This window comes from Hordeum vulgare, chromosome 5H (assembly GCF_904849725.1).
Source record: "Hordeum vulgare subsp. vulgare chromosome 5H, MorexV3_pseudomolecules_assembly, whole genome shotgun sequence".
Lineage (NCBI taxonomy): Eukaryota > Viridiplantae > Streptophyta > Magnoliopsida > Poales > Poaceae > Hordeum > Hordeum vulgare.
The window spans coordinates 567,375,385-567,391,028 of NC_058522.1; the positions used below are offsets into that span (position 1 = coordinate 567,375,385).

General features: G+C 47.0%; 1 protein-coding gene across 1 annotated transcript; it reads right to left on the reverse strand.

Annotated features, from left to right (window-relative positions):
• Positions 1–235: 235 nt before the first annotated feature.
• Positions 236–1,210, reverse strand: LOC123399300. The gene has a single exon (XM_045093715.1). The coding sequence runs from the start codon at positions 892–894 to the stop codon at positions 505–507; it is 390 nt and encodes a 129-aa protein (XP_044949650.1). The 5' UTR covers positions 895–1,210; the 3' UTR covers positions 236–504.
• Positions 1,211–15,644: the final 14,434 nt, after the last annotated feature.

The following is a 15,644-nucleotide window of genomic DNA, read 5'->3' on the forward strand; positions in this document are numbered from 1 at the left end:
GTGTGCTTCCGTTTGACTGAACTGCAATTTCACATCCATGATCCTACAGTGTTTCTGTTTTCTGCCATGTTCTGCTTACTTTATATCTAACAAATCAGTCACGTATGGAGCCAGGAAATGAGCAGAGGCGCAAGTCAAACACCACAGCCAGGGCAGGAACAGAGACCATTGATTCCAGAGTTACCAATCACATACTCAGATAAGAAATCAGCAGAGGCATCAGAGAAGCAGGCACTCCAGCAAGAACAGAGAAGGTTTCATATAGATACATAACTAATTCATTCATTCAGAGTGATCAGACACCAAAAAGAAGGAAAAAAACGTCCACACATAACCAATCACGCTTGAGCAAGCAAGCAACGACGAACACTCCATGGAGCCGGAGTAGAGCTCCAGAACTCACCGCTAACTTGCTACCATTCACCGGCTAATTGCTTTTACCTAATAAGCGATCAAGAGCTTGACTTGGAAGCCAGCAAGTGCGCTGACGCGTTGGCCGGCCGGCTACCAGAAGCAGGCGGACGCGGCGTTGGCCGGCGGCGCCTTCACGACGCGGGGGAGGCGGCCGTAGCGGAAGCCGTGGACGCCGCCACGGCGTGGGGAGGAGCGGCGCCGGAGCGCGGGCGCGGCCCAGCCGAAGCAGAGGCGGATGCGCGCCCGGAGCCGTCGGAGCCCCTTGGCGGCGGCGCGGCGCAGGCGTCGCGCCCCGGCCCAGACGACGCGGCGCGTGCGCGCGCGCGGCGAGACCTCGGCGTCCCGGGAGAAGTGGTAGCTCCGGAGGAACAGCTGCCGCCGCTCCACCTGCCGCTCCCACTGCGCCATGTACTCCACGTACGGCCACGCCGTCGTCGCCATGGCCTTCTCCCCCGCCGGCGAGGCCACTTGGACAGACATGGGCGCGGAGAGGCACGTTCTTGGCTGCTTGGCTCCCGGTCTCTTGGTGGAAGCAAGACAAGAAGGTGGTAGAAGAAGATGATTTGATTAAGCGCGTGCGTGAGGAGGACGAGTAGCGGTAGCGGCGGTTTCGGGGTAGATCTTTGGAGGGATACGGCGAGACGGAGGATTTATAGGGGAGAGCGGCGGCGGCGGAGGGAGGAGGAGAGGTTGGCGGCGCTGGGCGCAGGCAGCTTCGGGGGGAAGGGGGCGGAGCGGAGAGGAGAGGGGAGATGGTTGGAGTGGGAGCGGGCGGGTGGCCGGTTTTATGCTAACCTTGGACGTTTTGCCTGCGATTGGCGGGCTAATTTACTCCATTATATATACTACTTTATAATCCACAAAATCATACAGACACTTTCTGCTCGATTGGAAAATGACACTGCCATTTGTAACTTCCTTCTAGTCTTTGCCACGTCGTTTTAGTATTTACAACACGAGAGGAGAATCGTCATGTCTGGCATCTGTGTGTGGTGTGTACATGGAAGTCAGGAAATTGGACAGTCAGATGTCTCTGCATAAAGTTCATCATTTGCACCAAGGAATTCGTCTGAAGAACAAAATCGAGTTCCAGCTTAGCACAAACACATTTGAGGATGGATCAACACTCTCACTTTGTCACTGATCTAATTTAACCACCAGAGCGTGGCCATGGCCCATGGCATGCATGTTGTCAGTTGCAGATTTCCGTTCCAAAAACTAAACTAACGCATATTGCAGGAGCAGTGCGCAGGGTCTACTAGTAGTACTGGGAAGGCGGGACCAACCCAACCCAACCCAACCCGTTTGGTGTGCCTTTTCTCGTCTTGTAACCGTTGGATCGGCATCGGCAGGCAGGCTTTGACCTTTTTGCGTTTATTTATTTATTTACTGTCTCGCTCCTGTGCACGCGTTAAGCATGAAACCAGCGCGTGAGTGCATGGTGAAACTGTCAATCCCAACGCAGATTCAGATTTTAGCTGTAGCAGGAACGGAGGAAACGCCATTGGTGTCAAGACAAGCTAAGCCCTGGGTTCGTACGACCTTCTTCTTCCTTCTTTTAAAAGAAAACATAAGCACTGGGTTCGTACGTGGCTGCGTCCCGTTGTGCTTGTTAATTAATTAATTTACTAATAACGACGATGGTCAATGCAAGTCATTATGTCACGGTCGGTAGGACGGACGGGCGGTGCTCGTCGATGTGTGTGACCTTGTCAAGGCTACTTTCGGTGCTACTCGCTCGAGTTTACGCTTGATTTGAAGGTTCCCGGTGGTTTTGTAACCACGGCCGGAGTTGAAGCTCTCAATCAACTCCAACGCGTCCAACCAAACAAACGTACTATGATTTATCCGTTATTTGTTTGTTGGACTTAACTATACAGCAACGCCGCATGTGACGGATATAAAACTTTTTAAATTTCAAGACAATAGAAAGAATCTTAGTGACGTCATTGCATGCATGCATGATAGGGAGAAGAAATTAACCGCCGCATGGGAAGCCTCACATTTTTAGACTTACTTGTCGTATTATTAGCCACTTACTTGCCCGAAAAAAATAACTTAACTGCCATTTTTTTCTCGATGTGAACCATGTGCCGTATGTATCCATATTTCAACATATAGCAGCATGGGCTAGAAAAATATGCAGACGACATCATAAAAATATGCATTGCATACAAAGCGTCATACAGAAAATACGTAGAAAAAGTGTTACACACAAGACATGTGTTGGCAGACCTTATTCACTAGCTAAATGCATCTGGTTAGTACTAGTACTACTAGTAGTTGTTTAAAATTGCATAGTTGCCAATTTTATAAAAACTTAGTTGTCAAGATGCTAGTTTAACTATGCCGAGTTGTCATATTTACAAACGATGACAAAAAAGATTTTTTTTTTTTGGTCACCGATTTTAAATATGTTGAGTTGTCATATTTTACGTGTAATCGCCTAAAAAAGTTATTTGTACTTGCCATGTTAATTATGTCCAGATGTCTTTCAAAAATTTGGCGATTAAGTTATTTTTTATCAGACAAGTAAATACTTATTAATATGACAAGTAAGTGCAACAAATATGGTAAGTACGAGGAAAAAAATTCTCGAAACATGTCAACATGGCATCTAGTTTTGAAGATTTCGTCGAAACAAAGTCAACGGCGAAAACGGATCATCGATCGATTTAACAGTTTAAGAGATAAAAGTTTTTTAATTTCGATCATATAAAACGAATCTGATGACATCGTGTATGCATGCATGCCAAAAGTGAACAACCAAGCCGTCGCACGGGATGTCCACCCTGCAGCGCTTCTATATAGAATTTTCCTTGTTTGTTTGATGAATTGGTCGGGCGGACGTTGGCATTCCCTTTTTTATTTAAGTCGGCACCTGCATTCAACACATATACGAACGGAGATTTTAAAATGTGGACTAAAAATGCTTCTCTAGGCCTCCTCCTTCTCCTTCCCCCTCCCGCGAGCGCGGGGGGGGGGACCCTACCGTCGTCCTCCTTCTTCTCTTTCCCCCTCCCGCGACCGCCGGGGGGGACCCTACCGCCCTCCTCCTCCTTCCCGCTCCCGCTCCGGTCCCGCGAGCGCCCGGGGGGGGGGGGCTACCGCCCTCCTCCTCCTTCTCCTTCCCCCTCCCGCTCCAGCCGGGGGAGGGGACCCTAACGCCCTCCTCCTCCTTCTCCTTCCCCCTCCCGCTCCGCTCCCGCGAGCGGGGGGGGGGGGGGGGGGGGCTACCGCCCTCCTACTCCTTCCCTTCCCCCTCCCGCTCCGCTCCCGCGAGCGCCGGGGGGGCTACCGCCCTCCTCCTCCTTCCCTTCCCCCTCCCGCTCCGCTCCCGTGAGCGCCGGGGGGGACCCTACCGCCCTCCTCCTCCTTCCCTTCCCTGCGCCCCCCTCTTCTTGCCGCCACCCCGGCGTGTTGGCGGGCAAAGCCTGGTCAGTTCGGGCGGCGGCGGGGCCTCCTCCTCTCCCCGCTCGACGTTGGGCGGCGCGGGCCATCTGGATCAAGCGGCGGCCGCAGCTCACGGCAGGGGCGTGGGCTGCATGCGGCGGCATGGAGTGGCTGATGCGGTTGGGGGCATGCCCCGATCTCTGCGGCGGCGGCTCTAGGTTTGCCCCAGATCTGGCGCGGTTCTATGCGTGGGGCCTGTGCCCTTGTGGTGTCACGGCTCCGGCTCGCCCCTGGGGCTAGCTGGCGCTCGTGGCCGGCCTCAGCTGCGGCGCTCCCTGGTGGTGGCGGGCCACCGCCCCCGGCCAGATCCGGTCCCGGGGGCATATGGATATGGCAGGTGCCGCAGGCCTCGGCTCGCTGGTTCTTCGGGCCGGCATCGAGGTTTGTGGTGGCTTCGTGGGAGGCGTGCAGGCCAGCGGAGGTGATGTGCGTGGGGATGTGGTGTTGGAGGTGCTCCGATCGAAAACTTGCTGGGCAAAAGCATGTCGCCAACGGTGACGGCGTTTGTGGATGTCGTCTCACCTCCTTGCAGGCACCGTTGAGGAGTTCCCTCCCTGCACACCCTCGGATACAGTTCTTCGGGTGAAAACCTTAGGCCCGGTTGGGTCGGACGACGGCGTCGGCATCTTAGCTTCCTCCTTGGGGGTGTTGTCTTCAAGAGCTTTGGATCTCGTTTGCATGCTCCATGGGCTGGACGCTCGCGACATTGCGGTGGATTGTGGCCAGTCCGGCAATGTGGATGATCTGCGCGGCTTCTTGTGTGGCCATGATGGTCGCTTCAAGCGAAGTAGGAATTGCTACTGAGTTCTGGTAGTCGATCTCATCCGGCGTGTTCGAGGGGTCGCCGTGCTTCTCTTGTCTTCTGAAGTCGGAGCTGTTTGAGGAGGAGCCTTGCGGTGACGATGACATGAGATGGATGGTCGATTATGGCGCTGGCTCGGCGCAAATTCAGCGCTTTTTATCCTACAATGCTCATCGATAGAGTCGAAGCTGCGTGGTCAACGACGCGTGTGGTGGACTGTTTGACGTTGTCCGACGCAGGCCTCTGCGCTCGTCTGCGGTGGAGGCTGCATCGGTGGTCGTCGATGGTGAAATCAGAGTCGTCCTCGTGGAGGCGTGATGACGATGACGCCGGATTGCAACCTCGACGGAGCTCTTCCCCCTGGCGTCGTGTGTGTGTTCTTGTGTAGGTTGCGAGGTCGCACTGTGTGCCTTGTTTTGACGGGCGCATTTTGACAGTTTTAGCCCGGTTTTCCGTTTATTAACCGGGCAACTCTCTTCGACCTTTTTTAATTGCGCGTTTAAAAAAAAAAGTGGACTAAGAAAACAAAAAACTAATAAAACGCATACTCAGTCTATGCGTGCTCCTCCGTCAGATGCCGCGACTTCCAATGTAGGAGTTAGGCCCTCTCCTGCTTCGTCATCGCGCTATGTCAGACGGTTGATGCGGAGACCCACTCCCAAAACTGGTCAGTCCACTCGTACCGCTCCTTTGCGAGGTACTCATCTTCCTTCTTGGGCTCGCGGAGAGTCAGAGGCGCCAGCATAGGCGGAGGCAGGACGCAGTCGCCGGCCGCGTACAGTGCCAGGGCCTCATTGAGGCCCTCCTAGCGCGTCCTCGTCGCGCCTCCTCTCCTTGATGACGCGCTCTATGGCTGCTTTGAGGGCAGCCTCGTAGGCCTCCTCATCCTTCTCCTCTGGCTTCAACTCAGGGGGGTGGCGATGGGACGGCAACATCGAGTTGGTCGTCGTGGAGGAGGTCATGCGTGCTCCATGGCGAACCAAACCTCCTAGTTTGGGAGGCGGCCCTGTATGCAGGTAGTCGTTGCTTCCCGGGGGTCAGCAGCTCGCGCCGCCTGTGCACCTCCTCCACGTGCACGTGTGTGAACGGGGGCATTGCCGGTACTGGGATGCGGTGGGGATCCAGATGCCAATCATGCGGGAGATTGACATCTGGGTACCGGGGGGGCTGCCTGCCAGGGCCACCTAGCTTGGTGGACTAGAATGTACACGCACTCGCGTTCCAGCGACGGCGCTCCACGACGAAGTGGCGGCGACAGTCGTGAGGGGCTTGCACCCGGGGTGAGGTTGCCCTTTCCCTTGCTAAAGAAGCCCATGGCGAAGGATGGCGGTGAAGGCGCAAGGATGGCTAAAAGGGGACGGGGGAGAGAAGTGGATGAGGACAACCCCGCCGCACGCTTCCATTGAAAAGGACGACGACCGCGAGCTTCCAGCCAGTGCCGAAAAGCCCAAGTTAGATGATAGCGTTTAATACGATCGCGTGCGGTGGTTGGGCATATGACACGTGGGGCCGCAACACACACCGAGAGGACGCCTGTCGTGTCCGTTTCGTGTTCACGTGACGCTGATGCTACATAAATTCGAGTCTGTAATGCGTTCATATGAACACGACGCGGACGAGTTTTAGGTTTGGATCGATGCCTTAGGCTGGTGTTTATGTTCATTTTGACTTACACAAACTCGGAGAACAATTTGTGTTGGTCCGTTATAATTGTTGTGACTGACGTCATGTATGCCGAAAGCCTGAAATTGACGCGTGTAGGTAGAAATAAACAAATTAGACGCGAGCCTCGTCCTCTTTTTTCGAACCGGGCTTCTCCCCTTTCCATTATAAAGCATAACGGAAATACATTGTTTCCAGCCGAAACAGATAGAGGGAAAGAGGGAGAAGCGAGTTTGGGGCAATACCAAGAAACCCACCGTCTGCGCCTGTCATCAGGAACGCAAGACTATGGGGCGAAAACCTCGTATCACCCAAACTCGCCAGAAGAGAGAAAGAAGAAAGTACCACCAAGTATCGCATACAAAAACTACCAGGCAACGCACAACCAGAAACTACCAGCACTGAGTATCGACCACACAGGGGTCATCACAACAAAAGACACTACGAAGATGCAACTCAACAGCATCAGCTTCTTCATCGCCCTCATACCCGCTTTTTGCAATTCATCAGAAATCTCACCATTCTTCCCACTTATCTTGTTAATCGTTCTCCTCCCTGAAATCCTGTGTAGGTGGTCCACATAGAAGTAGCATCTGTGATGCATTGACCTTCAGCATGTCAGCTCATTTCTTGATCACCTCGACCATCTCCGGCTTCTGCAAACCTGCCCAATATTTCATGAAAGAGCATGTTGTGAACACAATTTCAAAAGGATTGTTGATCCATTTTTTCTCAAAGGTCGCATGATTATGAGCAAGCCAGATTGCCCAACATATTGCCGCAAGTCCAACAGTGTAAGTATTATCACAAGAAGGTAAGAAAGTATTGATCCAAGCATAATATTGCCACATAGAATTAGGCACACATTCAGTACCCAGCATTGCACCCACAGTTCTCCAAACTACCCTCGCAACAGGACATAAAAACATCAAGTGTTGAGTAGATTCCATTTGTTCACAAAAGGAACAAGCGAGATTCCCCTGCCATTGTCTTTTTTCAAGTTATCTCTAGTAAGTATGGCATCTTGACACAATTGCCACATAAAAATTTGGATTTTCAGAGGTATCTTCGAGTCCCAAATCCATTTATGATTGGATCCAGCTAGATTTCTCTCTAGCCAACGGTACATAGATTTCGTAGTATATTCCTGAGAACAATCTAATTTCCAGTAAATTTCATCACCTACATCTTTTTTAATCTTCCCCAACACATATTGTTTAAGCTCATTCCACTTCTGAAGTAGCTCATTAGGCATCCTTCTTCTAAAAGAAGTAAAGGGGTCCATGTCTCTAATTTTATCCATTGTATATTATTGATCTACACATATCTCAAAAAGCTCAGGATATTTATCTTTCAAAGTGTATTTATCCCCCACGTCATCCAACCATAAATTTGCAATATTACCATTGTTGACTTGAATACCTCTACCAACCATATAGTAGTCTTTTACTTTTAAGAGAGCTTTCCAGCATGGGGAGTCATTGGTTTTTTGTTTAACCAAAGCAACAGAAGATTTTCTTAAGTATTTGGCTTTCACAATATCCTGCCATAATCCTTCTCTTTTCTCTAACTTCCACCACCATTTAGTTAGCAAGCTAATATTCTACTTTCTCAGATCCTTCACTCCCAGCCCACCTTTCGCTTTCGATCTACACACTCTCCCCCATTTCACCATATGATAACCTCTCTTTTTTCCATTGTGATGCCAAAAGAACTTTCTTCTAGGTTTATCCCACCTTTCCAAGGTTGATTTCTTAATAAAAAACATAGACATATAGTAGGAAGGAATGTGAGAAAGCACAGCATTAACTTTGATGAGTCTGCCCCCGCTAGAGAGATTTTCACTAATCCAGGATTCACCATGTCTAACAAATTTGTCATCAACAAAAAGCCAGTCAGTTCCTTTAAGGCCAGCATAGCTGACAGGAACCCCTAAGTATCTTATAGGGAAGATTCCAATCTCACAATTAAACATCTCAGCATATCTTCTCATAGTATCATCGTCCGCTCCAATTGAGAAAATCTCGCTTTTCAAAAAATTGATTTTCAAACCTGACATAATTTCAAACATATATAACAACAGTTTAATGTTTAATGCATCTCTGGGATTATCTTCAAAACAAAGTATGGTATCATCTACATATTGCAGTATAGCAACTCTGTGCTCTATCAAATCAGCAACCAAACCCTTAAAAAGGCCATTTTCCTGTGCCTTAAGCACCATTTTAGTTAAACAGTCAGCCGCGAGGTTAAACAGGAATGGAGAGAGGGGATCACCCTGTCTCACCCCTTTGGAGCTCTCGAAATATTCTCCCACCTCATCATTAATTTTCACACTCACAATGCCTCCCTCTAAAAAATTTCTAATCCACCCAACCCACTTTGGGTTGAAATCCCTTTTATTATGGCATTCCAGAAGAAACTCCCAGTTTACTTTATCATAAGCTTTTTCAAAGTCAAGTTTAAGAACTATTCCATGCTGCTTACGAGCGTATGAGTAATGCATGATCTCATGAAGTGACAAAACCCCATCCATAATATCCCTGCTCTTAACAAAAGCATTCTGATTTCTACTAAACAAAGTATCAACAAAAGGCTCGAGTCTGATGGTAAGAACTTTCATGATTAGCTTGTAAATGCATCTAAGAAGGCATATAGGTCTAAATTGTTGTATCTTATCCGCACCAACTATCTTAGGCAACAGTGTAATCACTCCATAGTTTAATCTTTCTACATCCAATTTGTTATCATAAAACCAGTCAAACAGAGTTTTCACATCATCCTTAACCACTCCCCAACAGTATTGAAAGAATTCAATTGGAATGTTATCAGGCCCTGGGGCTTTATTATGTTTCATAGAAAACAAAGCATTTTTAATCTCGGTATCCGAGAATGGCCTTAGTAAGATAAAGTTGTCTATCTCTTTCAACCTCTCTTTCTCTTTCCACATATTACAATCTATCCCACACATATTTCCGGGGCTGGGCCAAAAAGATCTTTATAAAAATTTGTGGCATGCTTAAGGATATCTTTAGTTCCTTCAATAACCGCATCATCGCAACTTAGTGAGATAATAGTATTTCTTCTCCTCCTCCCATTGACAATCCTATGAAAGTATCCAGTATTACTATCACCTTTAAGCAACCAGTTTTCATGAGATTTCTGTAACCATGATATTTCCTCTTCCATTAGTAGATTATTCAGTTCTACCGAAAGTTCTACTTTCTTGCAATATAGCTCAGGTGACAAAGCATCAGTTTCTTGCAGCTTTTCCAAATATCCAAGCTCCTCTCGCAGCCATTTTCTTCTAATTCTTGCTTTACCAAAATTATTCGAACCCCAGCCTTTAAAGAAGCATTTAAATCTTTTTAGTTTGATATTTATAATATCAATAGGATTCCTAGAGCCAACAGGTCTCAGCCAAATTTTGGCCACCAGATTTAAAAAGTCAGGATGTTGTAACCAATTCAAATCAAACTTGAATCCTCTTTTTATCGGAGCAATAGGAATATTGTCATTTGTATTCAGGATCAATGGGCAATGGTCTGAAGTCTCTCTTACAATCTTTCTAACAAAAGTACAAGGAAATTTACATTCCCAAGAGTTGGACATTAGCACCCTGTCCAATTTCTTTAAGGTAGGATTATGTTGATTATTAGACCAGGTGTATTGCCCACCTGTCATATCAACTTCTCTTAGGGACAAGGTATTGATAAAGGAATTGAACAAGTGAGAGGAATGACTCAGCTTAGTTTTTTTATTTTTCTCATTGGAAAATCTCAGTATATTAAAGTCCCCTCCGATGATGTAAGGGTACGAAGTATTGCTACACATATTGGACAATTCAGCAAGGAATTCTATTTTATTTTCTTCATAAGCAGACCCATACACTGTCATAATACAGCAATCAAATTTTGAGTATTTATCCCATATTTCTATCTTCATGATATATTTACCAGCAACACAGTTCTTCACATCAAAATAATTGTTCTTAATACCGCACAAAATCCCCCCAGAAGAGCCTCGTCCTCATAGACGCTGAATCGTTGCTCGGTAGATTTTGGGTACAAGGGAGGAAAACACCATTGACACAAGGGTGCTGATGCTCCTGTGTTCGTTCGTGCGGGCGTCTGCTTGCATCGCGTGCCCTCCAGCCTAAATCCCAGCAAACGAGCGAGCGCGCGTGCGTTTCACCAGAGGAATGAATGAACGAACCCTTCGCTTTGCTCTGGATCGCGTCGGGGTGGGTCTGCCTTGTACGATCGGAAGGTCATGCCGTCGCGCGCGCGTCGACAATGGACGGATGACAGTGAGAGATAACAGTGAGAGACAGACACGGGAGTGGAGGAGCGCCGCGCCGGCCGACCAGCCTTATCCGTTGCATGCATGCATGTTGTCACGTCCACACCACACGTGCTCGCCATCCCGGCCGTTCCCTCTCCCTCGCTCGCATGCAGCTGCATCTTTTACTATGGTTGTGGTCGTTGTATTAAAAAAAATTCATTTCATATGAACTGTATCCTCATCATGAACAAACTTGCCTCGTCTATCCATGAACGCCAGCTCCGTCACCGCTTTCTCGTGCATGCGGAACTGCATGCTCTGCTGCACTTGTTGTTGCGGCGCAAGCAGCTCAGCACGTACCACTTTTAAAATATGTTTCTGTTGTTGCTTACAAGTGCAAATCCATCGGCTTAGAGCATCAACAACCGAACCTCTTAAATACGTCTTAAATGATAAACAGGTGGTTCGATGAACCGAACCTCTTAAATACGTCTTAAATGATAGACAGGTGGTTCGATCACTCATCGATCACACAAAAGCAATCAAATTAGACCTCTCAATCCTTGGACAAACGTTCGAACAGTCCGACACTTCTCATGTTCAGTTTAAATGTAGGACAGATGTGAGGCGGTTCGGACGCATCCGCCACGTCCGCCCGCCTCATCCCGGCCCAACAAAATACTCTTCTGAAGCAAACCCTAGCCTCATTTCACTCTGCTCCGCTCCGCTCCCCTTTTCCTAATCCGTCCAATACCGAACGCCGGCAACCATGTCCAAGATTGACGGTCACTCCGACGTTAGCTCCGGAGAGTCCCTCAGTGGGTGTACCGTCGGTCACTTACCACAACTGAGGTGGTCGTCACACGGCTCTGGAGGATCAACACCAAGCAGCTCCGGCTCGGCATTGAGCAACCCGAGCTGGAGGCGACGGAGGCAACGACGATGGTGGCCAAGCTCAAGAGCAAGCAGGACTGCATCGTTCGATGCTTGTAGGGATACATCGGCATCTCCTATTCCTCCGACGACAACGGGTCCGACTCCAACGGCTCCGACATCGACCCACCTTCTGTCACGGACGCCAACAACAACACCGACGACTGAAAAGGGCAAAGGGCTGACGAGGAAGTGGTGAAGCTCCGCCCACTCATATCTAGCTTCCTAGTAGTAGGTATGATTTGCCGGACAATATGAACTGTGTGAACTATAGCCTATCTTTCGGTGATGTTTATATGTAAATTTATCCTCGTTTGCTATCTATTTAGAGTTTGTTTTCTCTCGATTTTGTTCATGTGGTGATCTACGTAGTATGTTGTATGATTTTGTATGAATATATGGTGTTGGATATGAGATAGGCGGCCCTGAAGACGCGAATTTAGAGACTGTCCGGGACCCAGTCGCTGTCCACACACACGTATAAGATGTCGAATTTGAAAAGTCCGGCTATGGATGCTCTTACATGCTTGCAAACACGGACAGCTTCAGCGTCTAGATCGGATAATTTAACGGGCGAGAGTGCTCATCGGCGGAGGAGAGACCATTTGTTCGATCGTTCGCTTCTGCAGATGGCTTCTCATGGCGTATTATCGCCTCCATCGCCAGCACCCAGGGTTAATTGCTTGCTTAATATACTCCTAGATACGTGTACATTGAGTGTGCATGACTGCCAGCAAGAACATATACTACTAGATACGTAGATTGAGTGCGTATATCCGGGAGCGAGGGATGATGATTAGCCGATGATGATAGACGGGTCAAACGCCCGACTTGGTCTTCACGTCACGCCGGCTGCTCTGCTCTGCTCTGCTCTGCTCTATGCACGATCACCGATTCACGAGTAAGTATTCACGAGACTGGAGCTGTATACTTCTCCCATATGTTTCGTGTTGTAAACTTGATACATTTTCAGGTTTCAGAATGAACAATGCCCAGTGTATACAGCGTGTGGTGCTGCATGCGTGCCATCTGGCCAGACCTAGAATTGATTGATGTCCACGCAAGAAACCAAGAGCTAAAAACTATCCAAAAAATCTCTCGTTTCAATGCATGCCAAAATCAATTTATGTTACACAACTAATAAGAAACCCAAAATAATATTCAATGGCAACATATTTTTCATGATGAGTCAACTAATAAAGCAAGACAAATTAAAAGACAATGACAGCATAAGCAGATGATACAAAAGATTGATACCAACTCAAAGGATTGGTTGATTTAAGCCTCCACTGACTACGTCTTCACTAGCAGAAGAAGAAGGTAGACCTTCAATCATCAACTTTAAATGCAAATCAGTGCATATATAGCAGGTATAATATTTAATACTAGAAGTAAAGTGTGAAAACTTAAGTCTAGGACGACGAGGTAAAATGCCTTTACGTGTCCAATAATTTTGAAATCGCTCAATAAATTTTTATCCATCAATAGTAACAAATACATCTCGTCCAATTAATGTAACATCCCATTCTATAGGAACAACGATATACTCCCTTCTAGCGAGATCTCTAATATCTGCATTTAATTGAGCCTTTTTATGGTACCCTCTACTGTTTCGAAAAAGAGGGAGCAGTATACAATCGCCTACACCATTGATTTCGTGAGGATAGTTTAGTCGTATTTCTGATGATTTCAGCCCATCGGCTATGAATTCATTAGAAGAAAAAAATCGACCACCCTGGTTCTGGCGTTGGCCGTCGCTCTACTCGGCACCGACTGCACCGTCGTCGAACTCGTCATCGCAGCCCTGTATCTCGGCGTGCTCTGGCCACCACCCTCCCCATGCCGTCGGACGCGTCGACGCACACATCCAGCCGCGTTCCTGATCGATGGAGATCGTGTGTTCTGGTCGATCTATGAAGCCTATGGATTTATAGCTTTGGAAATAGACAGTACATCAAATATTCCTACCTAACGGCCGTACCGTCGGAGTGCCTGGCCATGAGCTGGGCCGAGTAAAGGGACGCGGGCTCCCGGACAAAGCTGAGACACAGCAGTGGCTGCCGGCAGAGGAAGGGGTCGAGGTCTCGTCGAAGAAGACGATGACGGTGTAGTGTCAACGAGCACGAACGAGAATAGAGGTCACCAGGTGGCTATACGAATCTGAACTGGCCGGCGTCTGAGTACAACCATACGGGATATGTGAAGAGGAAGAGTTGACTTGGTCGGGAGGCAGGTTAATATTTCTCTCTCCCTAAATTACCCCCACAGAAGGTGTACTGCTGGAGACGGAGCGAACGGTGCCACCGATACTGCAGGATGATGAATAGACGGTTTATATTGATTACGGGGTATAGTAAAAAAGCTCTAAATCTTCAATTAGTATTTTCCGGATTTGAGTTCAGCTCTAACGAGTAGGGATATTGTCAATTGTTTGAGCTGAAGGACCTATTTCCGCGGTTCCCGTGGTTCGAACATGAAAAAACAATTCACTGTCTAGGTTTTTTACTCATCTTGCATTCCTGTAATTTTTTATAGAAACAAAAATTATTCAATGTCTAAATTTGTTTGTATATCTAACAAACTAAGGCATCGACCAACAAAAAGGCACTTGGCAATATTATTTAGAAACAGTCATCTAGCAAATCAAATCATCATCACACAAAAAACACTCGCATCAAGCAGTACATCAAACCATCAACCTGAAGTCCTATAAATTTGCGTCGATTACAACCTGGAGTCCTGGATGTCCTGCAGGTTGCAGCCTCTCGCCCTCGTCGGAGAACCGCAACGGCGTAACCGGGGTGTGCTGGAATAGGGGGAACCGGGGGGGTGTGATGATGATTCGTGCGGTGCGGGGCGGTTGGGCTAGTTGGCATGGGCTGACTGGGCTTTGAAGTGAGTTGCGCCCGGGCCAATTTTTTTTTTCTAAATATAGGCCAGGAAAATATCCCAGCGTGGGCTGACCGGGCCCAAATCCGCCCATGCATGCATGATTATAATAACATGTCTCGTGCGGCTCTCGTGATAACTACTCCTTCCGTGAAAAATGCATTTTGGTTTCTGGTTATATATACGTTCTATGTATATTTTTTAAATAATTAATTAAAAAGTTAAAATAGTTATGAAGCATTTTGAGATTAAATTTTATTTTGTTTCCACTATTACATAAATTTCCAAGAAAAATACCAATATTGTCTTGTGGATCAAAAAAGACAAAAGTTATTTATTATTACAGGTCACTATTCACACTATTTGACCGAAATTTTGTCTTTCTGAAAAGAAGTCAAAGTGTAATTTTAGTTTGATGGAATTTTTCTGACAAGTACAATGAAAAGTCAAGTTTATTTCAAAATTATTTTCAGAATTTTTTGACTTTTTATTAAATTGCCATTTTTTTGCATATAACATGTATATACACCCAGATTTTAAAAGTTTTCGTCCCTCCCTTCGTTCTATAATGCAGTGCCGGACCTGGAATTTCAGCTTTGGGGTGCCACAATTCAAAATTAACACTAAATATCATTATAGTATCAATAGGTAGTCTTAAAATAGCACCACTTGATAACTATTTAGTGTTAAGTACAAAGAAAATATACTTTACAATTTTGTAGGGGTGCCATGCACCCACTGGATATTTATACCATCTTCTTCTTTACAATGAATATAACAGCTCTTCTGTTATCATCTGAAAAAAGGAATCCTCATGGGCTCCCTCTCACGTTTGTTTTCTGGATATTTTTAACATAACCATTTTTCTTGTTTTCTGTATATGAGTGATTAAATGAAAAGTAAGAGTGTTTTTTAAAAAAAAACATGCGGTCTCCTACGGTTAGATACGTCGCCAATGCATTGCCATACGTGGCTTAGACTATTTTATAACAAACTCTTTCAAACATGATACTGCATGTAAAAATTATGGAAAGTGATACGAATACGCATGTGTCTCAATTTTCATATTTTCATGCAATTAACTCTGCAAAGTGTAATGTTTACAAAATAGGACTCAACTAAGAGCATCTTCAGCCACGACTAGCAAATTCGGCCCATCAAGCGCCCGTGGACGCGCTTGGTTAGTGATTGGGTGTGTCCCTTATTT

Coding starts and splice junctions, on each gene's coding strand:
- LOC123399300 (XM_045093715.1), bottom strand. CDS start 894: ATGTCTGTCCAAGTGGCCTCGCCGGCGGGGGAGAAGGCCATGGCGACG.